Source organism: Ursus maritimus, unplaced genomic scaffold, assembly GCF_017311325.1.
Source record: "Ursus maritimus isolate PB19 unplaced genomic scaffold, ASM1731132v1 scaffold_24, whole genome shotgun sequence".
Lineage (NCBI taxonomy): Eukaryota > Metazoa > Chordata > Mammalia > Carnivora > Ursidae > Ursus > Ursus maritimus.
This window is the reverse complement of record NW_024424897.1, coordinates 34,206,538-34,233,473: the sequence shown is the minus strand read 5'-3', so window position 1 is coordinate 34,233,473 and position 26,936 is coordinate 34,206,538. Positions and strand designations below refer to the sequence as shown.

Here is a 26,936-nt window from a genome sequence, read left to right as displayed (position 1 = left end):
CATAAAGTTCAGTGATCTCAAAACCTGTACTGTTCCCTTGCTGAAGAATTTACCTTAAGCTCCTGTTCCTTTGGCTCAATTAAAAAATTCTTTTAAAACTGAAATCATTTTATCTTCCTACTGCTTTCCATCATAATCTTCTCTTCTAGTTAGAGATTCCTCACTATTGCTCACAAATGTGGCATCCCTTTATACTCTATTTATGTTATCCTGCGTGCTCAGAATATTTCTTCTCTTCTACTCGTATCCATATTTTGTGTGTCTTTCAAAGCCTAGGTTATGTCCCATCTGCTCCATGATCCCTTCTCCAAATAGTTGATCCCATTTGTACTTATCTTTTAGTACTAGGCAGTTAGCATTTCAATTATTCCTGTTTCATGAGCTTCGTGATAACAAGGAATGCAGTCTTCACAGCATGTAATCTTGGGCTAAGTTACTCAACAAATATCTGACTACTAGTTGTGAAATGTGTGTGTTATAAACAGTCCTTGACTTGTGACATTTTAATGCTGCAGTCTGATTTCAGATTCAAAGTAGTATTACTATGGTTGTCTAATGGTGAATCTTGCATCTGTTCACATCTACACTGGTTTAAAGAGTGGCATAATAAATCATTTTGAATGATTTAACTATAAAAATACTTTCCTGTTATTCCTCTACAAATATCAAATAGTGTAATGGGATTCCACTTTTCATATTACCTGTAATGTTCTGTGTTGTGTGAGTGTAGATATTATTGTGTAATTTATTCAATGGCTTAAAGCATCTTATGTACATTCTGAATGTTGTCTTTTATTATCTCTATAGTAGGTGTGGGTCACTTCAGTTAACTTCAGTGTGAATTCTGATTTGGAAATTGGGGAGGCAGAGAGATAAGTATTTGTGTGCATTTTTTTTTTTTAAGATTTTATTTATTTATTTGACAGAGAGAGAGACAGCCAGCGAGAGAGGGAACACAAGCAGGGGGAGTGGGAGAGGAAGAAGCAGGCTCCCAGTGGAGGAGCCTGACGTGGGGCTCGATCCCAGAATGCCGGGATCACGCCCTCAGCCAAAGGCAGATGCTTAACGACTGAGCCACCCAGGCACCCCTTGTGTGCATTTCTTATCTTATTTTGCTGAAGAGACATCAAGTGTTTAACTTGATTATTCCATAGATTTGTGTTCCCCAAAAACGTCACACTTGGTTAAGCCATTATGCTAACTCTGAAGATACCTTCATCTTGTAGTGATTTTTTAAAAAGAGCTTCTTACCTTTCTGTTACCTCTGAAGCTACCATTAGCTACAGTGTGGTAGTTTTCCCTCTATACTAAATCTATGCTGTTTTAAAATGAGTGTCTTTCAGAGAACGCAGGCAGTAACTTCTTTGACATCAGCCATAGCAACTTCTTTCTAGGTGTGTCTCCTGAGGTGAGGGAAACAAAAGCAAAAAATGAACTATTAGAACTACACCAAAATAAACAGCTTCTGCACAGCAAAGGAAACAATCAGCAAAACTAAAAGGCAGCCTACAGAATGGGAGAAGATATTTGTAAATGACATATATGATAAAGGGTTAGTATCCAAAATCTATGAAGAACTTATGAAACGTAGCACCCAAAACCCAAATAATCCAATTTAAAAATGGCCAGAAGACATGAATAGACATTTTTCCAAACAAGAAATACAGATGGACAACAGACACATGAAAAGATGCTCAACATCAGTCATCATCAGGGAAATACAAACCAGAACTACAATGAGATATCACTTCACACTTGTTAGAATGGCTAAAATCAATACCCCAAGAGACAACAGGTATTGATGAGGATGTGGAGAAAGGGGAATCCGCTTGCACTGTTGGTGGGAATGTAAACTGATGCAGCCATTCTGGAAAACAGTATGGAGGTTTCTCAGAAGTTAAAAATAGAACCACCCTACAATCCAGTAATCACATTACTAGGTATTTACCCAAAGAATACAAAAATAACTAGTTCAAAGGGATACATGCACCCTGATGTCTATAGCAGCATTATCTACAATAGCCAAATTATGGGGACAGCCCAAGTGTCCATCAATTGATGAATGCATAAAGAAGATCAATCATTGAACACTACATCAAAAACTAATGATGTACTATATGCTGGCTAACTGAACATAATAAAAAAATAATAAAAAAGATGTGATATATATACAATGGACTATTACCCAGCCATAAAAAATAATGCAATCTTGTCTTTGCAGCCACATGCATGGTGCTAAAGAGTATTATGCTAAACAAAATCTCTCTCTCAGTAAGAGAAATCATATCCTATGATTTCATTCATATATGGAATTTAAGAAACAATACAAATGAGCAAAGGGAAGAGAAAAGAGAAAGAGGCAAACTAAGAAACAGACTTTTAACTGTAGAGAATAAACTGATGGTTACCAGAGGGAGGGTGGGGAGGGATGGTTAAATAGGTGATAGGAGGGCGCTTGTGATGAGCACTGGGTGCTGTGCGGAAGTACTGAATCACGACATTGTACACCTGAAACTAATATTACGCTATATGCTAACTAACAGGCATTTAAATAAAAACTTAGAAAAAAAGTAAATGTCTTTTAGGATGTCATTTAGAAATAAGATATTCATTAGGCTCTTTTGAGGAGTATTGTTTTATTTTTTTATATAAATTTGTTTCTTCAATTCAAATTAGTAAAAAAAAAAAAAGGTGTGTGTTTACTGTTACTGTTATTTATAAAATACCATATTATTGTTAACCACAGAACCAAGACAGGTAACTTTTATAAGAAGTCAAGAACAATGATTTGAAAATAACATTGGGTCAATCAGGTGTTTTCTGTATGGAAGAGATGTTGAATTATAAACAGTGGAGTCATTTTTATAACATGGAAAGTGTGGAAATTTTAAAGTTTCTGTGTAAGTGCATGAATTACTAAGAATCACTATAGAGCTACAGTAATAAAGAAAGTGTGGAATTGGTGAAAGGATAGACACATGGATCAATGGAACAAAATCTAGAAATAGATCCACACAGACGTGGTCAGTTGATTTTTGACAAAGATGAAAAGGCAATTCAATGGAGAAAGGACCATCTTTTTAATGGTGATGAAACAAGTAGACATCCAATTTCAAAGCAGTGAGCCTCAACTCATACCTCAGTCCATATACAAAAATTAACTCAAAATGAATCATAGTCTACTGTTGCCACTTCTATTCAATATTTTACTGGCAGTTGTAACCAGGGCTTTTAGGCAACAAAAGAAATAGAAGTCATCTGGACTGGAAAGGATGAAGCAAAACTTTCTTTGGGGATGACATGATCATGTAGTAGAAAATCCTAAGGAATCCACAAAAAAACTGAGATAAGCAAGTTCAGCAAGGTTATAGGATACGAGATCGGTGTACAAAAATTAATCGTAGTTCTCTACATTGACAATGAACAATCTGAAAAGTGCAATTAAGAAAATTCTTTTTACAAGTCGCATCAAACAAATAGGAATAAATTTAACCAAAGACGTATAAAACTTGTACACTGAAATCTGCAAAATAATGTGCAAAGAAGTGAAAGAATACCTACATAAATGAAAAAACATCTCATGTTCTTGGCTTGGAAGACTTAATACTGTTAAGATGGGCATAGTTCTGCGGCTGATCTGCAGACTCGTTGCAGTCCCAATCAAAATCCTACTGGCATTTTTGCAGATAATGACAAGCTATAGGTGCAAGCAGCAAGTTTTGTTGGACATAGTGACCCATTGAAGAAGGGCATCAAACCAGCTATCTTGAAAAAGAAAAGAAATTCAATGTGATTTTTCTCTATTTAGCCCGTCTGAAAAACCATTATTTACTGTTAAAAAGATGCTTCACAATTATTATTCTTCCTTGAAAAAAGGTGACTGAACAGGGGTTCTCAGAGTTCTGAAAATTAAAATATCATCTGTAGTGAGTTCTGTGTGTATTTGAGCAGATGTTTGTGTAATGTCTATTTTAGAAGTTATGAATTATTTAGGAATCTAATTCCCAAGATAACAGCATTTCGAAACAGGGAAATTCAGAAAAACTAGGAAAATGACCTAAAATTTCTAATTCCATGTGGCTTGTACCTGAAGTGGAGTTGGATAATGTAATTATAATTTCTGCCTTTATATTTCATACCCTACTCCCTGTGAGATTTGTAACTTGCTTGAATTTTGTAGCTGTAGGCCACAAGGTGGTGACACCAAATAATACAGAAATAACGAATGTCCAAGTGGGTGTTCTGCTCCAAAATAGAGTATGTTCCCTTTTGATATGCTGGTCTCTCATTTTTACATTAACTATATGTAATTTCTGTTTGTGTTAAGAAAGCACTACAGATTGGCATAACACTTCAGCTCAACAAAATGTAGGTCAAAATTTGTCATTTGGCCAACATATCAGTTAAATAGAAAAAATTACAGGGATCATAGATCCTGCCTTGCCTCAGGCTTCAGTTATCATGATATTGGAATAATAGACATTACCAGTAATATTGTGAGGGCATTGATTAAAAAATAAACAGAGAAAAAAATCCTAAACCTTTACTTGTAAAGTTGTGATAAACTTCACTTAAATTTGGAGATTTTGTTTTCTTTGCTTTCATTTGTTTCATTTCATTATTATGTAAACAACACATTTCATACCTCACAGAAAGTTAACGGTATCATATAATATAAATGATACAAATCATATATATGACTATAAAATATAAAACTTAAAAATTTTTAGATTGAATTTTTTGACCTTGGGTTAGGCAAATAGTTCATCAGTTCAACACATGTACAAAACAAATTCATGAAGTGGACTTTATGGAGAAAAAATCTTTCGCTTGTTGAAAGATCTGTGAGAGAATGAGAAGACAAGTTACAGGGTGATAGAAAATATTTGAAAATTGTATATCTTCCAAAACGCTTATATCCAGAATATATAAAGAACTTCTAAAATGTGAGAGTAAGATCTATAAATAATTCCATACATTTGTAGCCACTTGATTTTTGACAAGGGTGCTGGGACAACCCCCTGAGGTAGGAGAGGATAGTCTTTTCAACAAATGGTGCTGGAACAAGTGGATATCCAACATTGAAGAAAATGGTATTGAACTTCTGCTGAACCTCTACCTCACACCATTTATAATAATTAATTCAAAATGGATCAGAGACCTAAATGTCAGAGCTGAAAATATAAAACTCTTAGAAGAAAACATAGGCATAAATCTTTGTGTCCTTGCATTCGGCAATGATTTCTTAGATCTGAGAACAAAGCAAAAATAACTAAAGAAAAAAATAGGTACAGTAGACTCTATGAAAATTAAAAACTTTTATGCTTCAAAGCACACCATGAAGAAAGTGAGAAGACAGCATATGGAATGGGAGAAAAATATTTATAAATCATATATTTGACAAGGAACTAGTATCCAGAGAATATGATTAACGCTTATGACTGAACAATAAAAAGACGATCCAGATTTTAAATGGGCAAATGTTTTGGATTAGACGTTTCTCCAGGGAAGATCTACAAATTACCGAAACGCACGTGAGAAAGATGCTTAACATCCTTAGTAATTAGGGAAACGCAAATCAAAACCACAACGAGACACCACTTCGTACCCACTGGGATGGCTGAAATAAAAGAGACAATAGCAAGGACTGTTGGAGATGTGGAGAAGTTGGAGCCCTCATACATTGGTGCAACCACAGGTTGGCAGTTCCTCACAATGTTAAATATAGACCTAACAATTCCATTCCTAGGTGTGTATACCCAAGAAAACTGAAAACACATGTCTCCATAAAAACCTGTATACTTTGTTACGTTCATAGACACGTTAGTCATAATAGCCTAAAAGTGGAAACAACTCAAATATTCATAAACTAAAAAAAGGACAAATAAAATGTGGTATATCCATGCAGTGGAATGCTATTTGGTTATTAAAAAACAATGAACTCCTGATGTATGGCACAACATAGAGGAACCTTGAAAAGATACTACGTGAAAGAATCAGTCACAAAAGGCCACATTGTATGATTCCATTTATGAAGTAGCCAGAATAGGCAAATCCATAGAAACAGAAAGGAGGTTCTGGTTGTCAAAGGCTGAGGGGTGGGCCAAAGGAGGAGTGATTGCTAATGGGTCTGGGCTTTCTTTGTGGGTGATGAAAATGTTCTGAAATGAGATAGTGGTCATGGTTGTGCTACTCTGTCGAATATACTAAACACAGAATTGTACGCTTTACAACAGCGACTTTCACAATGTATGAATTATATCTCAGCAAAAAATATTGGCCCAGTTTTTAAAATAGGCAAAAGATTTGAGCACGTTATCAAAAAAGAAATACGGATGACAAATGAGTGCATGCACAAAGAAAGTGCTAAACATTACTGTGCATTAGAGAAATCTGAAGAAAAGCCAGAAGAGCTAAAATAAAAAAGAGTGATGATACCAAATGCTGGTGAGGCTATGGAAGATCTGGAATTATCATACTTCACTGATGAGAATGCGAAATGGTTCAGCCACTTTGTCAAACTGGCATTTCCTTAATAACCTTAAAACGTACAATTATGATGTCTATGCAAGCATTCATTTACTATGACCAGCAGTTCCATTCCTAGATTATTTTTCCAAAAACGAAATTTATATTCATACAAAACCTGTACATAAATGTTTATAGCACCTTTATTCATCATAGCCAAAAGCTGGAAACAAATGTCCTTTTACCAGTAACTAGATAAACAGACTGGAGTAGTTCCATGTAATAGGATCATACTCAAGAATAAAAGGGAAAGATCTGTTGATACTTTTGGGAGAATATAGAGTGGATGAATCTCAGATGCTTATTGGCAAGTGAAAGGACCTGGACCCCATAAGCTCCATACTCTGTGATTTCATTTATAGGACGGTCTGGAAAATACGAAACCATGGAGAGGGAGAAAAGATAAGTACATAGGAGGAGTTTGGCTTCCTAGTGAGCGAGAGTAACTATTCTCTCTGTGGATCAGATTTTATTTCACAGATGAGTTTGTTTTTCCTGGTTATTAGTGAGCCATTATGACTCTTTTTATTTTTTATATTAATGCCCAACATTAAAGGGAAATGTTGATTTGGTGTTTTTAAATTATATGGTGGGGAGTGGTAGATATTGGGAAGAAGGTGATGTTTTTGCCAATGACTTTGTTAGTCTCATCTGGTGTCTCTCACGCCACTGCCTTTGGAGACTCATCTCATGACTCACGTTTCTTTCACCCTCCTAGACTTCACAGGCTGCTGTGGCTGGAATCTTCTACCCACTTACTCTCAAGCTTGTTCAGAGAAATGCTCCATGCCTCCTCTAGACTACTTTACGTCTTCCTGTTTTATTTTCTTTTGCTATCCTATATTTTTTCATAACATCATAAAATTATAATTAAATTTTATACTAATTATTTGTATGACCATTTAACATCTATCCAATTCTGTATCCTCCATTCCTCTATCCCCAAAGACTACAGTCTCTGTTTATAATCAAGTCACTCTTGGTTTTAACAGTATCCTGTGTTTTTTTTTTCCCCATCCATATAACCAGGATTCTTTTCAAATCAATTCTGCCTTTGATAACTTTCTTAAATGACTAGTGGGGTGAGTGCAAACTCCATCCGTGAAGGAGATGTCCTGTGGTGATGCTTTTCTTTGTTTTTCTCTTTGTAGGGAAACTAAACAGCCAAGACTCCTACAATAATTTTGCCAACAACAACCCTGGCAACCCCCGGCTCTCTCCTCTCCCCAGCTTGATGGTACTGATGCCTCTTGCACAAATCAAGCAGCCAATGACGTTGGGGACCATCACCAAACGAACAGGGTAAGGCCTTAGCCTTGATACTTTTTTAGATAACTGTTTCAGAGGATTGGATACATAAAAATAAAACATACATTTCCTTTGGGTGGTTTAATTATGCTCTTCATTTCCAGCCCACATGAAACTTAATGGCAGCAGATTAAGTACAAAGTATAGAACATGTGCCAACATCCTTGCATTCAAACATGTACACGTACATCCATAGCAAAACAAAGCAGTGACAAGTTGTGAAAACTAGTATTGGCTAATAAAAACCAGACCCATCTTCTCAGTCTTACACTTGCTGCCTTGTGGCTTTGTCTGAAAGTACAGTTTCAGTTTCTTGCTTTTGTGGACATAATCTGGATTTGTAACGACTCCCAAATTTTAACTGGCCCAACTACTAAGGAAAGAACTTCAGATGACGACTGTGTTTCTAATACTTAAAAAAACCCAAACACCTATATTGTGGTATAATTTACATATAATGGTCTGTCATTAGTGTCAGGACAATGTGATGTGATGGGTAGTTTTCAAAAGCCGGAGTCCTAAGATTTGGGCTTCATTCATCCTCAAAGACATTTGATGATTCACTTGATGTGTCTGTGCTTATTTTAGCTATTTTAAAAAAAATTTTAATTACTACTGGTTAGGAATATAAAATTATCACTTCTTTGGGTTCCTGAAAATAAAGTGCTGTATCTAAGATATCATTAGATGATCAATCGTGTGATGACTCTGAAATTCCATTTCGTACCAGAAAATATATATGTCTATAGGCACATTACGGATTTCATCAATCAGCAGTCCTGAGGTTTAACCTGATTCGAAATGAAACAACTGTCTTAAATTCTGTATTCGGGTAGTCCAGAGAAAACCCAACCCTGGTTTCAAACAGTCTTCAGGGTCTTTCCAACAAAAGGAATAGAGTAAATTATTTGGCTGCTATATCAAAAGGTCTTAATATTTTTGTGCTGGGTGGTAAAGTGTTTGTAGAAGTCACTTTTGTGAGAAGAAATACTCATTCTCAGGGATAAGGCTTTTGAGCTCCAGATTCCACCGTAGCACAGAAATGGACCCTCTACCTAGTGGAGTGGAATTTGTTATACAAAATGATCTTACTGCTGAATGCGGAAATAAAATTGAGTTTGTGGCATGTTAAGGGTGGGGGGAAGGAAAAATAGCGCAAACCTAGCCCCCAAATCAGACATGTTATGATATAGATCATTTGGCCTGTATTCCTTTTATTTTAAGTTGATTTCAGCTTTTTAACTCTTTATGTTCAGTAATTTAAGTAGAATTTTGACTTCCCTTTCCTCTTAGTTTCTTTATTTTAAAATAAGTAAGGTAGCTATGAATAGGAAAGAGGTTATGAACTTACATTTACAGTTAGCTCATTTTTTCTTTGTATGCTGTTACTTTTTAGGTTGTAGAATCAAATAAAAATTGGATAAATCTTGAATCATATTTTTTTAGTCATAGACGTCAGTATCTAATTGTACCTTCTTGATTCAACTGAGCATTGTACAATTCTGCAAAGTACTTATGAGTTTTTATGTGTGTTTCCTGAATCTAAGTGAAAAAATACTCAAAATTGTCCTTGAATTTTATTTATTTATTTATTTATCTATCTATCTATTTATTTATTTATTTATATTTATTTATTTTTTTGTTCTTCTTGAATTTAGTTCTAGCTTTGTTTCTGGTGTTGATCGTTTTTAAAACTTAGAGCTATGCTGTTTTTATAATGCAAAGAATTGGCTCTCTTTTTCAAATAAACTTTTCCATATGTATGTATCTGTATAGATATATATACATCTAAGGTAGTGACTGAAGTTCTATGAATGAATTCCTATGATGTTAACGTTTAATTCACTATATTTGTGGGGAGGAGAGGAAACTAAGTCTACTTTTGTATATACTTGAAATTTGCCACAATAAAAAGATAAAGTCTCTCACTCTTTCACACTCTCTCTTTGCTACTCTCTCTGCCCTTAAATGGGCAGAAACTATTAATCATCTGGTGTCTCTTTTTGCTCCATACTTCATGAACTTAGATAAATTCTTTGTTTCCTTTTTTTTTTAAAGTCACAATTCCTTGATTTCTAGAGTACGTATGTCATGCCTCGTTATAGACAATTTAGTAATTATTTATTAATTAAATGAATTATGTGAATTTGAGTTACGTACTTTGAAATTAATATTAGTTCAAGATATACATATCCCATTGTTGACTTGGCTTCTTATCTCAATTCTCAGACCATTTTGTTTTTGCTGAGTTTTTGAATTCTTTTTGGCATGTCCTGTACTGAAGTGTTTAAAGAGAATAATATTTGTCCCACAATGAATACTTGGTTTGTCATTTTTAAAATTTTCACATAGATTCAGATTTACAAAAAAAGTTATAAGACCAGTAAAGGGAATTCCTGTATACCCAGATTTCCTTAATGTTAGCAGTCTAACTTATTTGCCTTATTATTCACGTTTTCTCACTCTGCCCACACGTGCATGCAGTTACACAACACACACACACACACACACCATATTTTTCTTAAATTGTTTCAAAGTAATTTGTCGACTTAGTAACTTCTTATTCCTACAGATTTCAATATATAAATTCTAAAGGCAAGGATAGTCTCTTCTATAACCATAGTATAGTTATGAAAGGAAGAGATTTTAACATTCACTATTTTTTTTTTTGATGTAGTTGTTGTCTGTAATGAGTTCTCTACTTGTGGCAGAGCCCTTAGTGCACCACAGATTACCCCACCTGCTGTTTTTCCCCTCCCCACCTACAGTTCTTTTTTTCCCATTCCTCCCTCTGTTCTTTCTCTTGCTCCCTATCAACAGATCACCGTGACCTATAAACACTTTGATAATAGGATTAAGAACTTTGTAGTTGGCTGTTGCTAGATTACAAGACTTCGTACTCCTAAGCCACTTTCTGACGGGTTTGTTGATTATATCCAGAAATTGAGATAGTGGACTTTCCTTACAATTCTTTTACTTTAAGTCACCCCAACATTTGGTCATAGAATTTTCAGAATACAATTTGTGGTTTTATTATCTTAAAATTGAGCATTTTCATGGAAATACATGTATTTTGCCTTACCAAAAGTAATATTTGTTTTATGAGAACAAGATATGTTCCTTTAATTTCTGTTTTTGATATATGCTGAGATTTGAACCAAATCCCATACATTTCATGTCATTAGATTTCATCCCATTAGATTTTAAAGGCTATATTTATTTCATTTTTATTAAATTTTTTTACTATGACCAGTTCTCAATCTGCAGTTAGCTAATTTGCATTAATTCCATTAAATGTTATTATATTTACTGAGAATTTTGATTGCCATATTAAGGTCACCCAAGTGATGAGCAAATGGGCTTCTCATTTTCCAGGCTCTCTTCATTCTGGAAATTGCAGTTTACTCTAACTTTGCTTCTATGACCTGCCTTTGCTAGCATTTAGAAAATAAAATTAATAGGAAGTATTTAATATGGATTATGTAGAAATAGAACACAGAGCTGACTCATTTATAGACTTGTAAGCTCTGTGACTACTTCCAATATACCTGATAATGTATCTAATAAAATTATATACCTACCTCAGTTAGATCAGCATTTATTTATTCCATGTCCTAGATATTTCGCATAAAGTCAAAATAAGCATAAAAAGTTGTATTTCTAGCACAGAGATTTCTAAGGGTTGCCTAAGATCCTGTATTTAAATATTTAAATTGAGACAGAAGCCTCAGTTCAAACCTCAAGGGGATAAAACGTGTGCTTACCATATTTTACATCTGCCTTCTTATTTTTGGAAATATACATCCCTGGAAGCCTGTGCAGTGTCAGGGACCATCTGCCTTACTCCAAGATACGCACAAGGCCAGTAGAACTGCAAATGGCAGAAGACAGATGTATTTACACCTTCATGTTCTGTACCTTGAAGCAGCACTTGGAGGAAATAAGGCCTATTTTGGCAACAGCTGTTGCTTAACCTGACTACAGTATACACCGAGGAAGGCAAAAGAAGTGCTGGAAATCATTTGGTTCAACAATCACTCATTCAAACAGAGTCCAAATTCTTCCAGTCTAAGACTGGAGGATTGGAAAGACCTCCATCATGTTTTTATTTTCTGTACATAAGAATAGGTCTCATCTAGTAAAGTGAAACTGGGTGCTAAGGAATTGCTCATTATTTTGGAGTGTTAAGTATTTATAGTAGGGATTTGTTAAGCAGCATTTCATGGATGTTTGGTTGAATTAATGAATCAAGGAAGTGATAAAAAATTTTTTGAATGCTTCCTATGTAAAATTTTACTAAGTAGATGATTCTTCATCAGTATGCTTAATTTTATGTACATTAAATCTAAAGTTATTAATATAGACACCTCATTTTTTAGGCAGAGAGAGCAGTAAATTTCAAAAACAAATCAGAGTAATTTCATGGAAGTGAAAAATGCATACATTGGTAATGAAGTCACTTCCTTGCTCTTAACTAACTGACCATTTTTAGTGAAGTAAACACGAGATGATTTTTTGTCTTTCATAAGTTTCCTTTTTCTTAAGTGGAACAGCTTCTGTTCCTTTTCCCTCTCCCCATCTTTAGATTTATTAATTTCTTTGGGAGCAATTTGAAGTGGGTGTTAGGAACCTTGGGCCCAACTCTGTAGAAATAGGTTAAGTCACGTAGGGGAAGGTTATCGACTTAGAAATCTGATGCCCTGACTTCTCATTTGGTTCTGCTATCTATTACCAGTGTGTCCTAGGTAAGCTTCCTTACCTGAAGAATACAAGTTTATATGTATGGATTATGATCTTTCAGCTGTACATTGTATGAGTTCCCACCAGGCCTAATTACCTAATTTCTAAGCCTCACGCACTGTTGAGTCGTAGGCCAGTGCTGAACAAGAGCTTCATTAGGAAAACAGAGATGATTGTTTTTACTTAGAAATGGAAATATTTGATAGCATTTATTTGATTGTCTCTACTTGAAATTTGTAGACCAAATTTGCTGTAGAGCTTGCTAAATCAGTAAATGACATCGGCATATAGTAGGTCTTAAAGAGAAGTCTACTCCTTCTTCTTCTAATTCAGCTAGGTCTACCTTGGCTTATCTACACAGTTTGGCCTGAGCCCCAAACCTTATAGGGGAAGTTCTGAGAATTAAATGGCAAAGATTTGGAGAAAGACTCGCCAGATACAGTAGTAGATCGTAATTCTCCACTTCCCAGCCCTGGCTTGTATAGGTGTTAGTTTTGGATAGCTAAGCTATAAATCTTTGGTCCCAGATATAAAATAATGGACAGAGCACTTTCATTAGAATGGATATGGATAGATCTGCATGTACAATATACTTAACACAGTTTGAGTTTACAATATTTGGGCTCCATCGGTAGAGTACTTAAAGTCCACCTATGGTTTGCATATGTTTACTTGCATATGTTTGTTCCACTTTCCATAAACCTGTGGACTTTGTGGTTTTTGAATGAAGGCCACTATTTAAAATCAGCAGGTTTAACTTTATACAGAAATTTGACAGTCTGTGCTACTCTAGTCTCTTTTCTGCAACGTCTGGCAGAATTTGAACATTATCTAATGTTTTTCTTTCTTTTTTTTTTTTAAGATTTTTTAAAAATTTATTTATTCGACAGAGATAGAGACAGCCAGCGAGAGAGGGAACACAAGCAGGGGGAGTGGGAGAGGAAGAAGCAGGCTCCTAGGGGAGGAGCCTGATGTGGGGCTCGATCCCATAACGCCAGGATCAGGCCATGAGCCGAAGGCAGATGCTTAACCGCTGTGCCACCCAGGCGCCCCTATCTAATGTTTTTCTAATGAAAATCTTGAGTTTGTAATTTAAATTTGCATGTTGAGTATTTCTCAAATTAGGCAGTGTAGCTCTCTGTTTCAGCTTCCGTTTTCCCTACAGATCACTAATTTGAAAGCCAGCAGTGCTATAGATCTCTTTAGTAGGGAGTGATTAAAATTAAATGAATGGAAACTTTAACATAACACTTGAAAAAATGACACAAGGACTAATTTGCTCGCATGCATGTGGGAATTGTGTGTCCATTTCAGTAGCTACTTATGAGGAGGGGGGTCCATAGAATGTGGCAGTCATTAAAGTTCCTGGAATATATTGGTAGAGAATATGGTTTTACTTTACAATTTTACACATAGTGTTGTATAGCATTTTCTCTATTTTTTTGGTGTTTAATACATTTGATATTTATATGGGCTTATTCCTTTTTCAGTATTATTGAGAAATAATTGACATATATTACTATAGAAGTTTAAGGTGTGTAACGTGATGGTTTGGTTTGCATATGTTGTGGAATGATTACCAAAATAGTTCAGCTAACATCCATCTTCTACTGATACAGTAAAAAGAAAAGAAAGAAGAAAAGAAAAAAGGAAAAACACTTTTTCCTTGTGATGAGAACTCCTAGGGTTTACTCTCTTTACAGCACAGCAGGGTTAGCTGTAGTCATCATGTGGTACATCACATCTCTAGTACTAATTTATCCTATAACTGGAAGTGTGTCCCTTTGACAGCTTCCTCCAGTTCCCCCTTCTCCCACCCTGTGCATCTGGTGACCACAAGTGTGATCTCTTTTTTTATGAGTTTGTTTAAGATTCCACATAAAAATAAGATCATATAGTATTTGTCTTTCTTTGATATATTTCACTTAGCATATTGCCTTCAGGGTCTTTCCATGTTGTTTCAAATGGTCGATTTCTTCAATTTTTTATGGCTGGATAATATTCCACTGCATGTATGTATGTATGTGTGTGTGTATGTGTGTGTGTGTGTGTGTGTGTGTGTGTGTGTGTATGTGATATATATATCACAACATTTTTATCCATAGTCCATCAGTGGACACTCAGGTTGTTTCCATGTCCTGGCTGTGGTAAATAATGCTATGAACATGGGGGTGCATATCTTCTTGTGTTTGTGTTTTTATTTCCTTTGGCTATATTCCCAAAAATGGAATTGCTGGATCATAGGGTAGTTCTGTTTTTAATTTTTTGAAGATCCTCCCTACTGTTTTCCATAGCGGCTTCACCAATTTGTAGCCTGACCAACAATACGGAAGGGTTCCCTTTTCTTCACATCTATGGCAGCATTGTTATGTCTTGTCTTTTTGATGATGGCCATGCTAACAGATATGAGGCAGTAACCCATTGTGCTTTTCATTTGCATTTCCCTAATCACTACTGATGTTGAGACCTTTTCATGAACCTATTGGCCTTTTATATCTCTTATATGGGAAAATGTTTATTCAGGTCATTTGCCCATTTTGAAATTGGGTGGTTTTTTGTCATTGAGTGCATGTGTTCTTTATATATTTTGGATATTAACCCCTTATCAGATAGATGGTTTGCAAATATTTTTTCCCATTCTGTAGGTTGTTTTTTCACTTTGTTGATGGTTTCTTTTGCAGTGCAGAAGCTTTTTAATTTATTTTTAATTTAGTTGCTTGTACTTTAGGTGTCATATTTTAAAAATTATTACTAAGACCTATGTCAAGGAGCTTTTGTTCCTGTTGTTTTCTTCTAGAAGTTTCATGGTTTCAGGTCTTACATTTAAGTCTTTGATCCATCTTGAATTAATTTTTGTGAGTCGTGTAAGATATGGGCCCAGTTTCATTTGTTACATGTGAATATCCAATTATCCCAGCACCATTTCTTGAAGAGACTGTCTTTTTTCCATTGAGTATTCTTGGTTCCCTTGTCAAATATCAGCAGACCATGTTCACCTGCAATTCTGTTCCATTAGTCTATTTGTTTTCATGCCAATTCCATACTGTTTTGATAACTATAGCTTTATAGTATAACTTGAAGTCAGGAAATACAATACCTCTTGCTTTTGTTCTCCTTTCTTAGGATTTCTTTGACTATTTAGGGTCTTTTGTGATTCCATATAAATTTTAGGGAAGTTTTTTTCTACTTCTGTAAAAAATGCCATTGGAATCTTGATAGGGATTGCATGGAATCTGTAGATAGCTTTTGGTGGTATTGACATTTTAACATTAATTCTTACAATCCACGACCACAGGATCCCTTTCCATTTATTTGTGTACTTTCTTGATTTCATTCATCAGTGTCTTATAGCTTTCAGAGTAGAGATCTTTCATCTTGTTAGTTATATTTATTCCTAAGTGTTTTATTGTTTTTGATGCTATTATAAATGGGATCGATCCCCTTGTTTCTTTTTCAGAAAATTTGTTGTTAGTATATAGAAACACTACTGATTTTTATATGTTAATTTTATATCCCATAACTTTACTGAATTCATTGATTAGATCTAACAGTTTTTTGGTTGAATCTTTAGGATTTTCTATAAATAAAATTATGTCATCTGCAAACAGAGACAGTTTTACTTCTTTTCTTTCCAACTCGGATACCTTTTATTTTTTTTTTTCTTCCCTGATTGCTCTAGCTAGGACTTCCAGTACTATATTGAAAAAGAGTGGTAAGATAGGAACATTGTTTTGTTCCTGATCTTAGAGGAAAGGCTTTCAACTTTTCACCATTGAGTGTGATGTTAGCTGTGCTTGCATTTAGTGTGTTATGTTCCTTCTGTGCCTAATATGTTAAGAGTTTTTAATCATGAATTGATGTTGAATTTTGTCAAATGGTTCTCCTGTGTCAGTTAGATGATCAGGTGACTTTTTTCATTCTACTAAGTGATGTATCAAATTGATTGATTTGTGTTACGTTGAGCCATCCTTACATCCCCAGGATGAATCTCACTTGATCGTTGTGAATGATCCTTTCTCATGTGCTGCTGAATTTGGTTTGCTAGTGCTTTCTTGAGAATTTTTCCATCTTATATTCATTAGGGATATTGGCCTGTAGTTTTCTTTTCTAGTGGTGTCATTTTCTGGTTTTGGTATCAGGATTATGCTGGCCTCACAAAATGAGTTTGGGAGTGTTCCATCCTCTGATTTTCTGGAAGAGTTTAAGGGTTGGTGCTAATTCCTTAAAAGTTTGGTAAAATTTGCTAGTGAATCCCGTAAAGCCATCTGGTCCTTAGCTTTTCTTCATTGGGGGATTTTTTATTTCTGATTCAATCTTCTTACTATTAATTGGTCTGTTTAGATTTTCTGTTTCTTTGTTATTCAGTCTTGGTAATTTGTGTTTCTAAGAATTTTTTCCTTTTCATCTAGATTGTCCAGTTTGTTGGTATATAGGTGTTCCTAGTAAATATGGGCTCATTCTGATGTCTGTTATGTGATAGAGTCTGAATTCTCATGAGACATGATCAATTGAAAAATAGGACTTTCGGAGTATGTTCATAGAATTTTTCTCTTAGAGTTCGGCTAGTTCTTTAACACTGAAGATGATTAAGCCTAATCATTTATACCTTTTAGCACTAGGGTCGGGTTAGAGAAAACTTTAGCACATTCAAAATCAAATCTAGTTTTACTTTTTCCTTGCATTTAAAAAATCTTCACGTTTGCCTTCCATTCAGCTAGTAAGAACAAAGCTATTGTGGTATTATGTGGCATTCAACAAAATGAATCAGTGTTTAAAAACTTACATGGCATTACTGTTATGATATAAAACACAATTCCTTCTTGTCTTCTGAGAATCTCCAGAAGAAACCCGTTGAGAACTAATGGTCAAGTCGTTTCACGTAGCACTATAAATAAGTCTATAAAAAATATTTCTGGATTTTTAATCTCTTGGCCAGTCCTGATGTTTTTCAGTCAGGATTCAGCTCAAAAAGAATATAATTGTGGCAGAGCGAATAGGTTTTGTATGGAAGGATTGTTAAACCTGCTGAAACTTAATAGTGTTTAGAAAACACAGAAATTCTTAATATCTGAACATCATAATTTGAGTTGCATATGTTAACACAGACCATTTTAATTCAACATACACTCCCACTCACATACTGTCTTCCTCCTTCTAACTACCCTCATATAAAACTATAACTGGGATTTTAAAGGGGGAGGGAAATCATAGGTGAAGACAGCTGGATCATAGGCCTGTCCTTTGTGACTTTATATTTTCATTCTTTTGCTACTGAGGAAAGATGAAGCAGGCACATTTCAAAAGAACAGCTGACACTACCCATACAAAGTCAGTAATTACGTCAGTCACTCTAATTCTTTGGAGTTTGTGGCTCTTCTTTTACATGTATGTGGCAGAGGTCCAGTTTGTAGGGGTGGGTAAGAAGTGGGTAAGTGGAGATTGGGAACATGCCAAGTGTATACTAAAGCGGGTCCTCATTCAGTTTCTCCCCGCCCTCTGTTTTCTCCTTGAGCTATGTTAGCCAGTTGATCCTTATTTGATCGAAGAAGGGCTACTTTTAACTCACGCAATTGGGTTACGTTATGAACAGTGAGAACTGTATTGTCTTTAAATCTGACAAGGCTGCTGCTTAGTGTAGGTCTGTCTACTACAGTGTCTGGAGAGTTCACTGTGCATTTTAGGATTGTGGGGAAGGAGATGGCTGTTGAAATCTTTCGTTGCTATTGCCTAGAAAGGAAAATCTAGGACTTTTTTTTATAAGCTTGTGTGTAATTTGTTTGGCAAATACATGTTTCCTTTTGATACATAAGGAAACCTTAACCTAGAAAAGGGTATTTACTGGCGCTATAGGTAAGGAACATCAGCTGGTCTTTTGAAACGTAGAAACGTGAAGGTTTTGTTTCATTTTTGTTTGGTTGGTTTTGGGGATCAGTAGAGAAGCCTTTTAAGGCATAAAGGATGAAGATAAAACTTTCAAATGTTTTACAACAAATAAGCTGCAGTCTGATATTTGGAATGAGATGGGAGACTGTTCAGTGTTGACATAATATACACTGAAGAGCCACTCATGTCTAGATGTTCCAGATGGTCAGCGCCTGTGTCAGAATCATTTGAACTGTTTGACTATTTCGTGTGCCCTGCCTAATGAAGAAACTTAAAGGAAGTTGGGTACTGTATGGCAACAATAGCCTCTTCATTTCGGAAGCATTTGTGGGCATATGGAAACATATGGAAGCTTCCATTTTCTGATCCTTTCTGCATGGCATTATCGTGTTATTGAGATTAGAGTCTTCGAGTGCTCTCAGTTATTTAAATCAGCGTTCGTCAGAGTGCAGCGTGAGCTCCGGTAACACTTTGTTCCTGATATAATTTGTGAATCGTGAAATCAGATAAGGGGATTGTGACTAACTTTTTTGTCATTAATGAAATAGAATGAAATAAAATGCAGTTTTGCTACTCGTTCTGCAAACAAGCAGCTTTGGCATGAGCTAGAAGCTTGTTAGAAATACAGAATCTCAGGCCCCGCTCAGACCTACCCCGCCAGAATATGTGTGATCTTCATTGTAATGAAATCCCAGCTTTAATGTTTATAATACATTGAAATAGAAAATAGTAAAGTTGATGACAGACAAAAACCATGTTCATTAAATCATCGTTTCAATTTATGTGTATTCATGTATACGCCAGCTTGCACCTTAAAATGTATTTCTACGGGTCACGATTAAAAAAAGTCTGAACATCCACCGTTTTAACGTGGATAACAACATCCTATCTTTGATTGTGGTCGTATGAGCTATGAGAGAGATTTCCTTGCTTTGCACTGACACCATTTCTGATGTTTCTTTTCTTTTTTTTTCAATATCTCAATTCTTCCAACTCGTTCTTCCCTCTCTGTTCCCTCCTTTGTTTCTTCTGTGCACCCAGCCCTCAGAATTGTGCTCTGTGTTGTGAAAATATTTTACCCACATTTCCGTTTGTGAAACTCAATCCACTGGCAGATGAATGCTAATCAAATAGCAGGAATTTTTATTGTTATAATGTTTTTAGCCCCAAAGTTGAAGAGGAAAATACCCAGGTTTTGCCAATGTGCTTTCCTTCTCAATCTGTGTCTCACTTCCACATGTGAGATACTCTAGCAACATTTGGTTGGGGATATAATTAAATCAGCCCATCTTCTTTGTGTGCGAATATGCATAGCGTGTCTGAAACGACAGTGAACAGAATATTAATAAGAAATACGTGTAACCACGAAGTCTGACTTTGTATCTCCAGTTGTATTTAAAATAAGCAATGGTGGCTGTCATTTCCGGTATCCAACCTAGCCCAAAGCAGGCCAGGTGGAAGAAGCCAACCTCTATCACTATTAAGAGAAATGCTGACTTTCTGGAATGTGACCCTACGTGGAAATAAATCATACTACTTTTATTTGGTGTTTGATCCTTTGGCCAGCAATACACAGTTCAACGTACTTTAACTAAGTAGCTTGGAAAAGATGTGCTTCCTTTCTGTGGCTCTGAGGCTGCAACCAATGAAGAGCGAATAATGCTTATCAAATTTTTTATTGTGTTCTCGCTAGCTGATTTTAAACATGTTGTGTCCTACACCCACACATCTGTTGCTACTGATCCCACTCTTTTCTCCATCTGATTATTCCATATAACCTGTACTTTGTTTTAAGGGCCTCCGAAGTGAAATTTATTTTATTTTACTTTAGAAACCCTACAGGGGTACTCCAGAAAAGGGGGAGAAAGAGAGCATTTTGAAATCGCTAATCCAGTGGAAATTAAGGGACTTGTTATTTCACGTCATTCTGTTTATTGGGTATATCAGACTCGTTAGTATCTACAGCAGAATTGCAAATGATTTCTCATTTTTTCAGTTATTTTATCCATACTCTGTAACAGTATGATATACATGTATTTGTTAATGTGAAATGAGTTTTCCTCTAATTTTTTGTGCATTTTCCCCCCTTTTCCATGAAGGCCTTATCTGTTTGGAGCGGGGTGTTTTTCCATAAAAGCTCCATGGTGAGTCCCAGTTCAGTCCCGCATGCCTAATTCATTTACTGTATTCTGAGAAAGTAACTCTGTTTTATACTTTTGTTTTCAGTTGCATGGCCTGATCACAGATAGATGCACCAAATTACTGAACAATTTGTAGAATGGGACATGAGTGTTGATATTTAACCTTTAAAAGAGCAGGTTTTTTGGTTTCACTTCATTTCTTGAAGAGTCAAATAAAAAAAAAATCACAGATTAATATTTAAAAATAAGAAATTAGAAGGATTCTCTCATAATGCTAGGGTGTAAGACAAGGCTAATACCCAAGTTTAAAGCTTCGAGTATGATAGTCAAAAAAGCTCCCTACACATTGTGCTGAACACTCAAAGATACGATTTATTTTGAAATATATTTAAGATCTACTAAAAATACCCTATAAATTTTTATTGCATTTTCTTTGGTACCAAAGGAATAGAGTTAGTTCTGTTTTGAAGAGGTTAGGTATTTAAGGATCTACATGAAGAGGACATTTGTGTTTCACATAAGAACTCCTAAATAATTTATTATTTTGAGTTATTGGCACCTATTCACCATAACTTATTTATGGTGAATTCTTAAATTCTTAAAGAATTCGTAAATTCTTATATTACAAAGCATAAAATACAATTTTGTCAGTCTTAGATGTGATGGTCACGGAAAAGAAACAGAGCATATTTGATACTTTTATGCAAAGATGTGAAGTAGAATGTATTTAGGAGCTGTTAATGTTTAACATACGGCTCAGAGTCAGGGCTCCAGAATCAGACCATCAAGGTCCTAAACACCAGTTCACACACTCCTCCCTATATGATCTTGCATAATTTTCTAAACACCTACTGTTTCTTGGTTTCCTTATCTATTAAATGGAGTTATCAGTAGCACTTACAGCATAGGTTCATTGTGAGGATGAAATGAACTGACTATATAAAATGCTTAGAACGGTGCCTGGCACATAGTAAGAGCTCAGTAAATGTTAGATGCTTCTGTTGCTATTTCTTGTTTTAGGGGAAAATACTATTTTTGAAAAGAAGCTTTTTAAAATTAGATCATGTGTTTTGTTTTGTTTTGTTTTGTTTTCATTTTTAAGAGTTAAGTGAGCCAAAAGGAAATTTGGGCAGTGTAAAGTATATCAATTTTATAAGTGTCGTCAGAATACTTAAAAGAGTTCTGCACATGTGTGTGTAGTTCTCGTAACTGCTACTGGGAATTGTTCATACTCTCCCATTATCCTAGGAAAAAACCTTCCAGCCGTTTTCCTCCTGGACAAAAAACAAAAACAAAAAACCTGAACTAGTTCTTGAAGGTACACAATAATGTGATGCAAACTAATTTCAGTGGTCATCTGCCACAGGAACATCTGAAAATTTCATTATCATGTAAGAATAGGGCGGCAAATCATAAAAACCTCCTTCCTCCTTGAAAAGCAGCCTCAATTAGGACATAGATTGTGAAACTATTCTAAAGAAATTCAGGGTATAAATGAGTAAAAATTCCGTGCAAGTCAATCTTTATTCTTTTTGTTAACCAGACTTCTTCCCCAAACAAACAAGATACATGGATCTTACTTTGAAGCTTAGACGAACAGTCAGTTTTTAAATGCCAGATTCAACATACGACAAAATTTCTTTGCAGACTAAACTTAGAATTAGATCCCATCTAATTCTAAGAGAGGATAAATTTCTCATTCTCTAAGTACAAAGAAAAAAGTTTTAGTACGTTAATAGAGATTGAAGGTTTAGCATAGAAGTAAAGGTGGAGTAACAAATGTTGTATGTTAAATAAGAAAACTCCATTCCTTCAACAGCTTATGTGCTCCTCAAATTTAAGCAAAAGCACTTGTCAACCAGAAATGATTTGAGGTTGAAACAAGATTAAAAGAGCCAGATTAAAGAAAGGGATATATGAAATATAGTCGACTTTTAAATCATTGCCTGTCTTTTAGAAGACTGCTTTGTGGTCTGTTTGATGCCATCGTTAGCTCACAAGAAACTCGTTTTTAGTCACTTATACTAGCCTAAAAGATCCTCCTTTAAAATACGTTCCTTTACTAGTGGTGCATGTTTTTCCCATTAAGATCTTAATGAAACCTCAAATTAAGGCAGCAAAATGAATATAAATTTGACAACTTCTCCTCTCTTGTTTATAAGAGCGTCTTTGTTTTAACAGTTTTTGCTATTTTTCCATGATATTTAGCATTCAACCTGAGAACGCTTTTATTTACCGTTATGAAATAAAACACTATGCCAAATAAATATGTTTATAGTATTTCCAGTTGCAGGGTTATATTTGTATTTTGGAAGAATATGAAATTTTTATAGTTCCTCTTAAAATGTAGTGGACATTTCATACAACTTTTTTTATTATTATTATTACTTTCAAGCTGCAACCTTTGTATTTAGCTAAGATTTTGCTTCTGGTAGATCACAATTTCTACTAATTCTTCATTCTTTGATAAACCGGTTTGTTTAAATTCATGCAGTTGCAGTGAGTCAGTTTAAAATAATGTCTTTCCTTTTGATAACAAAATGAGCTTGTTGGAAAGTTATACAGACCGTCTTCAACATTTTAGCCATTTTATACACTCTGGGGATTATGCATCCTGCAGGATAGTTGAGTTTGAATGACTTTGTAAAATACTGCAAAAGAATCACGCATATAATACTTTTTTAATATAGTAATTTTAAGAGAAATAGCCATTGTGAATTTTTTAAAATGGATTTTGCTTTCAATACTACAAATAAGTAATAAGTATTGAGCTCCCCACATACATGTAGTATTATGTTTAAACTGCTATTTTTGAATTGCTTATCAAAAGAAAAAATATATACATAATAGTGTAGACAAAAGTAGCCCATTTGAATATATCCCATACTCATAACCTGTGTTTGTATTATATAAGCTTAATCTTAAAGAAGAATTAAAACTTACGTATCAAATTATATTTAAAGTTTTAATTAGTGCCAAGACCATTCAGTTTATATGTAAATAGTTCATTTAAACTAATCTTGTTCTTTTGAGAATATTTAAAATATTATGAATTCATTTTTGAAAGAAAAGATTTATATAAAGAGGAGAATCTTACTTGTTAAGCTTACATAAATCTGTTAGATCTTTAAGAATAATTTGTGATAGAATAATTTTAGGTATATTGTTAATATCTATTTAAAATAAAATACTTTCAGTTTCCCTCTTGTTCTTCTCTTAGAAAAATAAAGTTGAGAGTGAGAGACAACTTCTAAATTCCTTTTAAAAGCTCAATCACAGTGAGGAATATAAAGAAAAGTTTTTTTTTCTTATACACAAAGATATTATACCACTTGTAATTCTTACAGCAATATTGTGTCTAACATTTAACGTGGAATATTGAGTGTACCCTTAGGTTCTAGAGAAGGAAAGAAGCGGTGCTTCTGTCTCAGTTTAGCTGTTTCCACGCTTGCGTTCTTCTAAACAAGGCAGTGGACCTCATTGCTGCTTTTCATGCCATGTGCAGATACCCCTCTTATGTCCTATTCTGTGAGACATAGTAGATTTACCCAGATGGACATAATTTTTTCTGTAATTTTAAAACAGATATTATTAGAGTTTTGCTTTTTTTCTCTTTGCAGTAGGGTGTGGAGAGAAAAAAAGGCAAGAGAAATTCAATATGTTAATCTGACTGGATTACATAATACAGTTAAAGCCAATGGGTAACTTCAATAGTCTTTGTAAGTATTTTGAAAGATGTCATAATGTTAACGTCCCCAGAACTTCTGATGGCAGTGAAAATGATTCTCAGGCTATGGTTAGATGGTTAGGTCTCCCAAAAGGAGTGAAAAAAAGTGAAACTCCTCAGTTTTAATTTAGTACCTTATTTGTTTTGGGTTTTTTGTTTGTTTCTTTGTATTACTTTTTATTTTACTTTTTGTTATGTTGTTCTCTTGTATCAAGTTTAGAAAATATGATATTTTATGGTCATTATTTTGCCTGATAGGGTGGAGGTTGAATTTGTTCCATTTTTCTTTTACACACTGCTCACAAGTTAAGCCAAATTCTGCTTTTCGTTGTTGAATGCAAGGCTATTTGTGATGGGCTCAGGGGAGTAAAGCAGGAGTTTCCAGTAGAAGGGAGTCCGTCAGCTCCATCAGTTTGTTTTGTTCTTCTTTAAAACCATGATCAACACAACTGAATTTCCGGGCGCCGCATACATTGAAATTTTATTTTTTATATCAGACTATTTAATAAATTAATTAATAAATGGGGGAGGGCCTCCAAACACCCACAGGTATTCTTTTTAAAATGTTTTGTAATGGGATTGATTAAGCCCCTTTTGGAGGATAAAGGGAGTTGTTGAGAGGAAGAAAGAAAAAAAGGGTAGTATTGGAATGCTTTCCTAGAACGATTGGGTCACCAGTACAGAAGTGAACATAATTTACAGGGCTCGTACTTTTATCTTTTGTTCCTTCCACATATGGATCATTTTTCAGTGTTTTATCTTTCTGCCAACAAAGGGTTATTTTGCAATAGAAATATTCTGGGTCATTTTGGAAAAGTTCAATTCTTCCTCCATTCCAAATTCCTTGTTAGTCTTTTTAAAATTTAGGATAAAGGGCTAAGTGAGTCAAAGTGAAATTTTTCTCCCCTTGGGTACAAATACTTAATTAGTAGTAATCTTTTCTTTAGATTATTTCTCCTTTTAATTTTTCTGAAAGTCTTCTAGACACATGCACATATCCTTCTGTTCTGTTCTGTTAAATACCACAGTCATTCCAAATGTAGGTTGATGATAGAAATGACTTGCTATGAGTACGTTCACCAAATATGCTCCCTCCCCAGTACACAGCACTACACCACGTAGAACAGCAAGGTATTCTCAGGGATGAAACCTGTTTTGGGGGGGGGGGGCAGAAAGAGAGGGAGAGAGAGAATCCCAAGCAGGCTCCACACCCAGCGCAGAGCCGACGTGGGGCTCAATCTCATAACCCTGAGATCATGACCTGAGCCACAATCAAGAGTAGGACGCTTAACAGATTGAGCCACCCATGTGCTCCGGGGATGAAAACTCTTAATCACTTACTTAAAACAAACTTTTACTAATGTGATTTATTAAGGCCCCATCAGAGGAAAAAGAAGAAATAATATATAAAAATGAAAGTGATCATTCTTTACATAATTTTAAGCATACTTTTATCATAAGATACTTATTCTCTGCAGGAGATGGTGAGTTTGTGTAAAGTAACACTGTGTTGATGCTTTTTAGTTGTGTGTTCAGAAGCTGAGTTATGTGTCGCATTATGGAAGTGTAAGAGGTTTTAGCTTTTGATATTGATTGATTAGAAGCTAATAAACACATACAGAATAGATTTTTGCATGACCAAAGACTAAATTGATATCTTACCATATTTCTACTCTATTACTGTGTTATCAAGGTAACTATCTTGCCTGATAGCAACTGTTTTTCAAGTCTGTTTAAGAGGCATACTTTATATGTGCCATAGTCTCTCTGTAGAAGTGTCCTACCCACCTGTTTTCTCTCTTGTTGCTTACCACGTGCCTTAAAAAAACAAAAACAAAAATAGCATTCAGTAATTTGCAAAGAGCTTTGAATTTGTCCCTGTGAAGCTTATTTGTACATTGTAGTATTATTGTTCCCTGATGGTAATTCTAGTAAAAACACATAGTTACATAATTGGAAACACCTTTCAGCAAATTCTGGAATGGCTTTTTCTCTCCTTCTCTCTCCAACCTCCCCAGACTCCTAAGGGTTACATATGACCGAAGGAACTAAAAGATGCTAGTTATAGGAACTTGTTAGCTCAGTGATAGCAGTGCAGTGGTGGGAATAAAGGCTTTGAAGGAGAATTTACACTCTAAGGTATTGTAACAGAGAGCATCATAACCGGGAAGGATAATCTGATGGCGGTTACCCTGATACCGAGGAAAGGTGCATGTTTGTTCTGGTGTAGGTGGGGTGGGGGTGGGGAAAGTCTTCTTTTCTGGTGGTAGGTTATTGTAGTTGTGGCAGATGCAACCAGGAAGACGTGAAACTATTCGTAGAACCAGATTCATTTCCTCACAGAAACTTTTTTTTTTTTAAACTATGTCTTTATTCCCTGTCAGTGGAAGTCTGTGACCGTTGTTGGTATGTTAGGCATGGGTGTGGTTTTTATAGGTAATGATGTGAAGTGATTAAGAAATGTTAATGATGGAAAGAAGAGGCCTTTTCGTATATGGCAATGTGCATTACCATAGATTTGGCACAAAGGGAGAGGCAAAATGACCAATCACAGTGGCCTCTGACCAGACTTTTTGCTTTCCCTAGCAGGAAGGTGTCAGAGCCGAAGC

At 35.1% G+C, this 26,936-nt stretch overlaps 1 protein-coding gene across 7 annotated transcripts in view; it reads left to right on the top strand.

Annotated features, from left to right (window-relative positions):
• Positions 1 to 26,936, top strand: part of BCAS3 (BCAS3 microtubule associated cell migration factor) — a 588,999-nt gene that overhangs the window by 261,842 nt on the left and 300,221 nt on the right. For 5 of the 7 annotated variants that reach the window (XM_040640928.1, XM_040640929.1, XM_040640926.1 and 2 more), the window contains 2 exons: positions 7,680 to 7,830; positions 20,559 to 20,603. In XM_040640928.1, coding sequence (XP_040496862.1) covers positions 7,680 to 7,830; positions 20,559 to 20,603 — 196 coding nt within the window. The remainder of the gene's footprint in view (positions 1 to 7,679; positions 7,831 to 20,558; positions 20,604 to 26,936) is intronic. The other 2 variants (XM_040640930.1, XM_040640931.1) reach the window with 1 other exon arrangement.